The sequence below is a fragment of the Pinus tabuliformis genome, chromosome 4_2 (genome assembly GCF_031772625.1).
Source record: "Pinus tabuliformis cultivar Carrire ecotype Pingquan chromosome 4_2, CPIR1, whole genome shotgun sequence".
NCBI lineage: Eukaryota > Viridiplantae > Streptophyta > Pinopsida > Pinales > Pinaceae > Pinus > Pinus tabuliformis.
The window spans coordinates 1,141,552,107-1,141,563,766 of NC_142304.1; the positions used below are offsets into that span (position 1 = coordinate 1,141,552,107).

Here is an 11,660-nt window from a genome sequence, read left to right on the forward strand (position 1 = left end):
CCCCCAACAACTCCCAAAGATAAGTATCTCATTTCCTTTCAGTTTTTTGTTTCATGTACTCATTTAGTTTTGATTATATTAAATACTAATCACCATTCTCCCTCTATTGTCTTGATTAGGAAGACATCTGCTATATCCTCAAGGAGTATGGAAGAAAGCCACCCAAGATAAGGTTTGTCAAGAAACAAAGGTATGCCTTAAACTACAAAAACATTGACTTCTTTAGTAAATGTTTATTCATTTGACAATCTGTTACTAACATTGTTGTGTCTAGCTATATTGAATCATATTGATTCTTGTTTTGGGAGATTCATCACTTGATAAATCTACCCCACTCTATTCTTGACTGATTTTATAGAACCCTAGATAGGTTCTCTGGAAAACCCTAGTTGTGTGAAACCCAAGCCTGCTTAGGATAATTAGGAAATGCTATTTGAAGTTCTTGTTGATGATGTCATGTTTGGGATTTCAGTATGATCATGAAACCTTAACTTGTTAGGGTTGAATGATGTTTGTCTGAGATCTCTAACCTTTGAAATTTTGGAATATTAGGGTTTGCTAAGTTATGAAACCCTAGATCTTTAGGGTTTGGAAAAACCTTTATTAAATGTTTAAAGTAAGATCCTAGGAATGAAGCCCTAGGCATGTGTACTTTTGGTCGAAACCCTAACTTGGTCTAGGTCAATATATTTCTAATGTATTAATGTTGTTGGACATATGTTATGCTTATGCATGATTATGATTTCCTAGATATGTGTGCTGACCTAGTTATTGATGGTCATAATTCTTAGGATTTAATATAAGTCCTTGTCTAAGATTCTAGGACGATGATATTTGGAAATCTAGGGTTTTGTAGCTAAACCCTAGTAGTAGTTAAAATCTCTAGTATATGTGATATAACAATCTGAGATCTCATATAATGATTGTTGAGATTGTGAAAATGAAATTCTAGGGTTTTGGAGTTAAACCTTAGTAGAAGTGAAAATATTTGATGTATAATGACAATATGCTGATTTGAGATTTGTGTAAGGTGTTGAAATCTAAGTTTTGGTTGGGATTGATATTTGATTGAAAATCTAGGGTTTGCAACTAACCTTAGTGGAAGCTGGTCATGTTAATGACTAAGATGTGATTGGTTTTGATGGATTCTCTTGTATGAAATCTAGGATGTGTATGTAATCCTAGTGGAAAATCTAACATATGAATTTTGAAAGTTGTTAGATACCTTGTAGATCTATATTTATCTAAATTATTTCTAGGGTTTGCTATATGTTGTAGTAGGGTATGTTACACCTTTGAAAGAAACATTGAAACCTTAGATAGAGAATGAAAGTTGTTATGAAGTAGTCTAGGTTCATGACAAAGTCCCTAGCAAGATGTTGAAGAGTATATGTCTCTTGTTTGTAATTAAGTTTGGGTGTATAAAGTTGAAATGCTTTTGTGATTTTGATATGGCTAACTTCATGCTTCTATAGATTTGGTTGTACTTGCTATCTAAGTTGTGTAGGTACACAATCTTTAATACGGTGAAGATGTTCGTTGATGTGATAAGCATGATAAGGATGATGATAACTCTGATAAAATGGTTGGAAGCCATGAAAGATTCTCTGATGACGAAAAAATGTTGATGTCCTAGAGTTAAGAGGGAGTCTAGATAGAAGAAATCCCTCTGAGTTAAGAGGGCGCTTGGATAAAGAAAATCTCCTTGGTTGAGAGGGAGGGCATATCTTGGTTTTGATTGAAGAATGAATTTCGAAGGATATGTTTCTGCATGAGAAGTAGGAAATGAAAGTGTATGATTGAGGAATCTTTTGTCAGAGATTCGGTCCTACTATGAAAAGTTGAGAAGCAACATCAAGTTGTCTAGAAGACCCCAAAGGTTTGTATTTGATTATGTACATATGAAAGTATATTATTGATTGGGGTTGTGTTTGTACAGGTGAATCTCTTGAAGGTTTTTGATAGCATGCTGGTTACCAATTAGTTTGATTGGGAGAGATTGGTTATCCTTGAACTGCTGGTTCAAGGAGTGTTGAGGCTTTGTGATTGAAGCATTGCTTGGGAAGACATCTGGCCGACACTTTGTGTTGATGTGTAGGTCCCTAAGTAGGGAGGGTGCCGTGGGTCATAAAGCTCTGACCATGGATACCTTTGAAACCAAATTCGTTGTTTGAGGGCCACGTGTTCGAATCCGGCGAATCAGATTCGATTCGACCTAATTCGTGTCCGAATTTCGTGACACGTTGTGTCCGAATGGAACACGATCGAATCTGGATCGTGTCCCGTTCAGACACATCGTGTCACGAAATACGAACACGAATCCGACAAACCGAGGCCCGCACGGCCATAAAAGGGCGGAAATGCCTCTATTTTGTATCATTTTGTGTCGTTTTTTTTGCAATAGGCGATGATGCCTGGTGGGAGAGGGTAGATCTAATTATTCAGATCACGGACCCTATCATTTCTTTGCTTCAATTTGCAGATACAAACAAACCCATCCTAGGAGAGGTTTATGAGGGATGGGATTTCATGATTGAGTCTGTGAGAAGCATTATTCTATAGAGTGAGTGCCCCGAGTATGAGACATCACCAGAGGCCTTCTGTGGTACTATACAAGATATTCTTGTCAGTAGATGGGAAAAGAATTGCACACCTTTACATTGTTTGGCTCACTCATTGAACCCAAAATACTACAGCCATGAGTGGCTGAATGGTGGACCTTCCCGCAGATTCCCTCCTCACATGGATGGTGAAATCTCACAGGGGAGGAAAGATGCATTCAGGCGGGTTTTTCAGGATAGAGCATTGCTTGATGAGGTGGAGGATGCCTTTGCAGAGTTTTCCACTGGCACTAGTCGATTTGCAGGATATGATGTGATTAGAGACAGGGGGGCTAAGAAGCCCTATTCTTGGTGGGCAAATCATGGGGCAACAAGCCCTCCTCTACAACAGTTAGCCATGAGGCTCCTCTCTCAGGTGACTTCATCCTCTTGTTGCGAGAGGAATTGGAGCACATATGGGAATTTGTATAGTGTTAAGAAGAGCAGGTTTGAGCAATCCAGGGTAGAGACAATGGTGTATGTGCACACCAATCTTCGTCTTATTTACAAGCAGAGGGAAGAGTGGTTGAAGGGAAAGACAAAGATGGGGGATGTCTTTCCTCATGATATGAGTCTGGACAACAGTGTTGAGTTGGCTTTGGCCAACATGGATCTCAATGATCCAGTCCTAGAGCCTGTTAGATTTGATGATGGTGATACTGTAGAGGGGTCATCCTCCACACCAACAGATGCAGAGATGACTTTGGATACAGGGGAGGAGGAGGATGCAGAGGAGAGCAGTGGTGACCATGATGATGAGGACAGTGATGCTGATTTTGATGATGACTATGAGGATTGATGACTCATGAGTCATGGGCTACCTACTGCCTTGAGGCTTGTAGTTGTTTTGTATTTTGTATTTCTATTTCCATTGGCATTGCACTACCTATGTAACACATTTTGATTTTGATGACTTAATGAGAAAACTACAACTGCCAGTGTCTTTATCTTACTATCTTGTCTTTCTCCTATTGGATCATTGATGAATTGAATATGTATTATGATTTATCATTTATGAATTTAGAATTTATGATTCATTGATTTATCATTTATGTGACATGTATTTAAATTTTGTATGTACTATGCATGCTATAATGTTACTAACTTACTTTGTAAGTAGTAAAACTTACATCTAGATCTTCATCTAATTTTTAATATATATATATATATAATAAAATAATATATAACGTATTCGAATGTGTCCTGTTCTGAGGGGTCAACGTGTCTGAATCTGACACTCGAATCCCTGTATCCTACGAATCCCGAATCCACCTGTCAGGTTACTTAGATGGATACACACCTAGGTCCCTGGTTTGGTGGTTAGCAAGTAAGCCTGATGGTACTAGAGGCTGAAAGCTTGAGTCCACCTTATTCCCACTTGGATAGATTTCCCTAGCCAGGAATCTAGTCCATGTCATTTCGGTGCCTAAATTGTTGAGACACCAATGAATAGATTGCCCTAGTCAGGAATCTAGTCCATGGCATTGCGGTGCCTAAAAGTTCTTCATGGTTCATATAGTTGAGATCTTCCATTATATTTGTATATCATGAATACCTCCCTAGTTAAGAGGGAGTGTTGGAAAATGTAACTAGTTTCAGTCTTCATTTAATGTATTTGATCAGGAATCTAGTCCATGGCATTGCGGTGCCTAAAAGTTCTTCATGGTCCATATAGTTGAGATCTTCCATTATATTTGTATCTCATGAATACCTCCCTAGTTAAGATGGACTGTTGGAAAATGTAACTAGGTTCGGTCTTCATTTAATGTATTTGAGTCATCTTGTAATGTACTTGTCAAAAGAATAAAGAAACGAATTATTATTGTTATCGTGACTTGTTAAAACATGGGTTTCATGATTGGGTCACCATGTTTTATGTCAAAGTCCCCATTGAGGACTTCTATGATTTATTCAGAGTCAATAGAGTCATTGTACTTTTAAAGAGACTCTTCTTGGGCTTTTGAATCATGTAAAAAGGTTAAGTATTAAGTCAAATATAGTTTATGTATCCTCCACACCAAGTCGGCCTAAGGACACTAATTCGACTTCACATGGAGCCTATAAATACAAGAAAGTCGAATTCATTTGGAGCAACTCATCTCAAGCAAGTTCGATATCTGTAAGGACGCTGGGAAGTGCGAAGTTTGAAGTTGGAAAGTCAAAAGAAGTGCGAGGTGGGTGGAGTCTAAGGAGAAGAAGAAAAACAAAATTTTGGTGCCTCTCTCTCTGTTTCGTGCCCTAGATTGGGAGATCGAAGTCTTCCAAGTTTCACTGATGCTAGAAGCTGCTGCCTAGTTGAAGTTGCTGGAAAGGAGGTCGAAAATCTGGGAGGCTGACGTGGTGTGGAGGGAAGGTCTAGTCTTTGTCTAGGGTGAAGAGTCTCAAAGAATACTATTGAAAGGAAGAATTTTTCTTGATTGGGTTTTCCCCTCGAGGGGGGTTTTTCCCTGGCATAGTGCCTACATCCGGTGTCCATTGTTTTATGTGCTATTGCTTTGGTAATTGCTTTATGAACTAAAAAAAGGAAGATATAAAGAATCGTAATAACAAATCAAGAACATCAAAAGTAATTACCAAGAATAAGAAAATCTTTCTGCCTTTTTGATTTTCTAACAAGGAGGATCAACCCTTTCTTCATTGATGTCTTGTTTGTTTGGGGTAGCAAATGATAGGTAAAGATTCTCACTACAAATCTTGCTTTGTTAGACATTGGGCTCATTTCAACGCACCCTAGAGTTGTCCAACGTCCTTGAGAATTTTGAGGAGCTTCTAGACTAATGGACATATTAGTTCTAGGAGGACCTTAAGTGAGACTCTCCTTGCATAGAATATTGCTATTCAATATCGGTCAAATAGCTAGTTGTCCCTCAAAAGCTTCTTTCCCTCAACCTTCGATGTTTGGAGTGGTGGACGTCCTTGCTTTAGTCTTCCTCCTAGGATCTCATAGCTAGGTTCTTTTAACCTTGGGTACTTTACAACATTTTTAAAGGGTGCATTGAACCCTTCGTAATGATTGATGACTTAGTTGAGAAGCCTTCCACTTCTACCCCCACTCACTTGGACTGTGCCACTAGCTCCAACACACCTTGGCATCCTCTATTTGTACATGTCATAGCTTTGTTTATGACACTATATAGTATATACTATTGTACTCCTTTTAGCTAGATAGTTAGATTTTCATGTTCTTTTGATAGCATAGCAATAGGCACTACTTTTGCACTGTTAGGATATTCCGACACATAGGAAATAGTTAAGTACAACTTGGTCTAGTATAGAGTTAGGTAAAGTGTGTTTCTTTACCTTGTACATTTTGTAACTTACAATCCGACGGTCACGATATGTAGTGATCCGACGGTTCAGTCTCTCCTTGGTATTACCGACACTTGATCCGTGGCTTGACACCCGATTGGTCCATGATTTCTATTTAAAGCGCATGGAGGGTCATTTGTAGGGTAATCCGTGCATGAGAGAAGCATATGTAAATTTTCATTCTTTTATTAATAAATTGCCTGAAGTGGCCGCGTTGGCTCAGGCCGTGGACTGTTTCCCTCTTTGAGGGTTTTAACCACGTCAAAAATACTGGTGTATTGATCTGAGATCTGGTTGTGAGTGGTGATCTGAGATCTGGTTGTGAGCGGTGTCCTTTGGTGTTCTGTCTGAGGAACTTACCCTGTAAATTCCTACATGCACTACCACTATGTATTTATATTGAATGTACTTTTAAAGTCCTAGCGTTTGCTTGAGTCAGAGCTTGAAGTTCGAATTATGGCGAATTTGAAAGTTGTCTCGAAAAGTCGCCGAACATTTAAACCAATTTGGTATTGTCTTCAACATGTTTTCAAAGGGGGAAGTTGACTCGTGAAGTATTTGAGAGGACATATGAGCTAAAGCATACAAGTCTAGGGTGAATTGAGAAGAGAGTCGACATGAATTAACATACAGGCCAAGGATGAATTACGATGAGAGATGACATGAATTAAGCATTGAATAAGATAGCAGGTCAATAAGGGTTTTACATGGTTAAGGAAATAATATATTTGGTTGTAATCGATCGACAATTAAAATGATTTGTAAACCATTGGCGTAAAGCAAACCTCCCTTTCATAAGCTGACTTTGTTGTATTGAAATCGACCTACTTTCGAGATGCCAAGGGTTACTTTCAAATCAAAATCAAAACTCACGAAACAACTTGAAAAGGATGCGTTAGAAGTACTTTCAAGATCGACTAGGAAATGGAATTGTAAGTGGAAGCATAAACCATTTGTAAACACCATCGAAACCCTTTAGAAATAGTTTACAAAGCATTCAGACAGTGTGTCTTGGGCCTTATCCTTCTAATACTTGGCCTTACAGTTGATGTTCCAATGTTCTAGCTCTTTCGTCTTTTAAATTTTTAAGGGATTAATATGTTCAAAAAATATTTGTATTAAATTATATACAACTTCTATATAGAAATTTATATACATGTTTCCTAACCATGTTTTTTTAAACACACACACACATATAATTTTTACATCAATATATAGTTTATATATGCATTAAAATTTATATATGTTATAAAATTAAAATATAAAAGATATTTTTAATAATTTATATAGAGTATATTTTATGTTGAACATCATCAAACTTGATTATGTCTTCATGAACTTTTGTTGAATTTCATTGGAGTCGAATTCGAACATGAACACGAAGCAGGTGATTATGCATTGGCCATTAATAAGATTATCTTATTTTATCCAAGTTCCAAACAATTGGAGGTAGATGGAGTTATTGTTTGTGTTTTGGAATGGGAGGGATGTGTCTTCTTATAGACTAGGATTGAGGTTTAGCATTTTAAGCTTTAATTGTTTCAACAAGTGGGTTCTTTTTCTGTTAAAGCTATCTTTTGGCTGGATCTGTAGCCAGACTTGTCCGGAATCCTTTTCACATTTGCAGGATCTGTTTCAGAGGCATAGGAAATGTTTCTGGTTGCATAGTCTGTTTCAGAACTAATCCTTGGTATAGCCAGGTGGATCCAGATCTAATCCATGGGTCTGAATATCCAATCTCCAAGAGTGTCAGATCCAATATCAGGACGAAACCTCTATGTTGCAATGAAATAATTTTTTGCAGAAGGGGTTTTAATTAATTAGCTATCATTCTTTGGATTATCTTGGACACCCTGTTATATATTGAGTTCGGTTTGAAACCATCAAAGGTTAAAAAGGTGGCATTTAGGTCCTGTTTTTCCTTAAGGGCACATAGAGGTGAACTAGTGGGATTTTACCTATCATTTCCCTAATGGGGGATGTGATTTGGAGAGTGCCTTTGATCATATGGATTATTATGTGCAATGATGAGCAAGGTAAATGTTTTGATCAAAAATTTGTAAGCGGCTATTGTGGACTTCCTATATGCAGTGAGAACGTGAGTGCCTAATAAGAGTAGGGTTGTTTTTCAGCCCAAGCTTTGCCAACTCAAAATCAAAATTTTAGATGTTTGATTTGAACTTTTGATAGATATAAACTAGAATAGTAACTGTTGAGTTTTGTTCACATCTTTCTAGAAGTATTTAATTATGAGACATGCTTGTTAATTAACAGTAATTCTTGTTAGCTTTTAAATGGCTCAATCATGATTATCAAGTAGAGATGTTTGATGAAGTAGTATAGTATTTACTATTTAGTATATACCATTGATAAACACAGAACAACAAAATCCTATACATAGTTATGGGCAAAAGCCTTTGGTGGGCCTGAGAACTTTCATAACCATGGTGTACTGTGTTTGAATGTTTCATCTGGCTACCAAGTCATTTGTGTATATATTTCAACAATCTCTCCGTCTTCCTATGGAGCTTTATTTTTTAGCTTTTATGCTGGTAACTAGAACATTCATATGCTCTATTTTTCTCTATTCATTTGGTTAACTTTTCCTAGCTTGTAAACAAACATTCATGTATTATCTTCTTAGAGTTCTGATCATATCTTTGTTGTTCTTTGCAGTGTTGCAGGAAAATCAGTTCTTGAAAAAGCAGACTTGGAGCCAGCTCTGAAAGCACTCAAGGATCGATTTATGACGAAGAATGTGGTATGCTGTATTCCTCCTGGTATTTATAACAAATGCTTAGTTTGATTAATCTTAACTTTAAGTGGAAGGTTTGGAGTAATGATGTTTCTCCATTTCACAGGCAGAGGAGATTGCCGAAAAGCTTTGTGAATCAGTAGCAGCCAGTCTTGAAGGCAAAAAGTTGGGTTCTTTCACAAGAGTTTCTACTACTGTACAGGTGGGGTTGTGGATTTTCATTTTAGTGGGAAAAATGTTGATTTGGAATTGGTAGGCATACCATGAGGAAGTTAAATTTGAGCATGCTATTGATGTCCTTTTTTGTTTTAAGTATAGCTGATTTAATTCACATTCGGTGCAGGCAGCAATGGAAGAAGCTCTTCTTCGAATTTTGACACCCAAACGATCTATTGATATCTTGAGGGATGTGCATGCTGCCAAGGAGCAAGGGAAACCGTATGTTGTTGTGTTTGTTGGCGTAAATGGAGTGGGGAAATCAACAAACCTTGCAAAGGTTTGATGTCACAATTTATAATGAGATACTGTTTGTGATTATTTATCACAACATTTGAAAGTTGCTACAATTGATGAACTTTTCTTCTGCAATGTTTAGGTTGCATATTGGTTGCTGCAACATGAGCTTAGTGTTATGATGGCTGCCTGTGATACATTTCGGTCTGGGGCTGTTGAACAGCTCCGCACACATGCACGTAGGCTTCAGGTATGATGAATGTATTACGGCTATTGGTCATTTATACCAGAGAAGTGAAATCCTACAGACTGTATGATATGAAGAATTCCGTTCTCATGATGTGAAATTTTATCTTTTCTAGGTTCCTATCTTTGAGAAGGGTTATGAGAAGGATCCAGCAATTGTTGCAAAGGAAGCCATTCAGGAGGCCTGTCGAAATAAGTCAGATGTTGTCCTTGTTGATACAGCTGGACGAATGCAGGTATGCATAGTATATAACAGTGCTTCCTTCTGGGTATCAAGGGTTTGATCATAGGATTCTGCAACATTTATGTACTTCTGTTGCAGCTGAAATTCAATTGTCATATGATATTGCCAAATTTGATGATTCATGCTTTTGAAAAGAGGCATGTAAGCAGGATATTATATAAGAGTGTATGTGCCTTAAATTTTGTAGGATAATGAGCCTTTGATGAGAGCTCTCTCCAAACTTATCAACATCAACAGTCCAGATTTGATACTCTTTGTTGGTGAAGCATTGGTTGGCAATGATGCTGTGGACCAGCTCACAAAGTTCAATCAGGTAAGCACATGCGTAAAAATTCAAGTGTCTGTTGTTGTAGTTTAGTTAAAATGCAAGTGCTCTACAGTTATTTCTGTGATTATACTTGTATTGAGAACTGAGGTGGGTAGGTTCAAACAATGATTAACTCTTAAACATGGATGTTTTGATTACAGAAACTGGCAGACCTTTCTACTTCTGCTAATGCCAGGTTGATTGATGGGATTCTGTTGACCAAGTTTGATACAATCGATGACAAGGTACCGGAGTCATCAGCCTTATGAGAGATTATTTGTACTGTAGTTTTCTTATGCCCATTCTTACTGAGGTTAAATCTGTTGAGAAACTTCCTGAAGCTTTTCTGGGTCTCTCTTGTGTTATATTGTGGTACTAATGGCTCCTCTTAAGATGAGTGACCTGTGTGTGCTTCATATTGCAAAAGTAGTTTTGAAGCTTGACATTATTGATTCAAGCTGCAAGAATGAATTAGTTTTCGTACTGAATTCCTTGGATACCATCTATTATCAATTGAGTTTCTGAAATCCCATCTTTGTTACAGGTTGGAGCTGCACTTTCTATGGTCTACATTTCAGGAGCACCTGTGATGTTTGTGGGTTGTGGACAATCATACACAGATCTGAAAAAGCTTAATGTCAAATCAATTGTTAAAACTCTCTTGAAGTAGAAATTGGTGCTCTTGGAGCTGCTGGAGAGTTAACTGCACTGTGTCATACTTTTAAGGATTTTCTCTGTACTACTAGTTTAGGTAAAGGCTTTTGAATATGACTGCATTAGCTGCCATGCTATTCCCCAGTGATCTCTTTATATTTCATTGTTGAGGTTTGTTATTATCAAGATGGAGCTACTCGTAACAGGGTTATTTAGGCAGTGGCCATTTGATGGAAATCTTTATGCAGCCCTGCTTGTGAATGGAGGTAAATAGTTATTGATAGATTCTTTGCGTTTGTAATAGAAATATTATTTTATTGGGTGAAATGGAAGATGCTCTTTAAAATTGTTAATCAGCAGAGTGACATTTGTGACTTGTCTTTGACTTTTGCCATTTACCTGCTGTTCAAAATTCTTTTTCATTTAGAACTTTTATGGAAACTACATATTTAAGCATAGTTGAAACTACTTAGAGGCATGTATGCTAAATAGCTTGTTAGGGCAAATTGTGGAAAATATGTTGCGTTAGTGATTAGTAAGGCTGGAATAGAACAAACTCGTTTGAAAAGAAAACATATATAAATGAAACTGACATTTTGGATGTATGCCATTGGAAATTTGCGGAGATTGTTTTCTTGTGGTAGTAGATTCACTCTGTTTTCACAGGACCAGAATGATTTTGTTTGAATACGGAGAGGATACAAATTCTGAGAATTTTCTATTGATCAATGAAGAAAAAAATCATATTTCTGATTTCAATAGCTGTGCTATAAAATTTCTTTTCGAGCTTTGGAAGTGTGAAGGATGCATCTTACAAGGATACCTCATTCGAAATTCTAATATCCAAGGGAGTATTCAAAGACTTATAAATTGCACCTGTGAAAGTTGAAATTTTGTAATTATTTTGCTAGTGAACCTTTCCATGGCATACTTTTCGTGATGCAAGGATTTGGTTGATTTGATGTTTGTAAATTATTAGTTGTGTTATGCTATGAAATGTTATGTTACATAATGAAATGCTATTTGTATAGTATATGAAATGTTATGTTACATAATGAAATGCTAACTGTATGGTATTTGAGATAAACTGAA

The 11,660-nt window shown here is 37.0% G+C and overlaps 1 protein-coding gene across 1 annotated transcript in view; it reads left to right on the forward strand.

Moving 5' to 3' along the window:
* LOC149173701 (signal recognition particle receptor alpha subunit family protein) overlaps positions 1-10,921 on the forward strand; it is a 41,244-nt gene extending 30,323 nt beyond the window's left edge. Inside the window, 8 exon segments of the mRNA XM_089424705.1 lie at positions 8,586-8,670; positions 8,771-8,866; positions 9,008-9,160; positions 9,260-9,367; positions 9,480-9,599; positions 9,795-9,920; positions 10,076-10,159; positions 10,459-10,921. Coding sequence (XP_089280831.1) covers positions 8,586-8,670; positions 8,771-8,866; positions 9,008-9,160; positions 9,260-9,367; positions 9,480-9,599; positions 9,795-9,920; positions 10,076-10,159; positions 10,459-10,584 — 898 coding nt within the window. The 3' untranslated portion in view covers positions 10,585-10,921.
* The last annotated feature ends 739 nt before the right edge of the window (positions 10,922-11,660 follow it).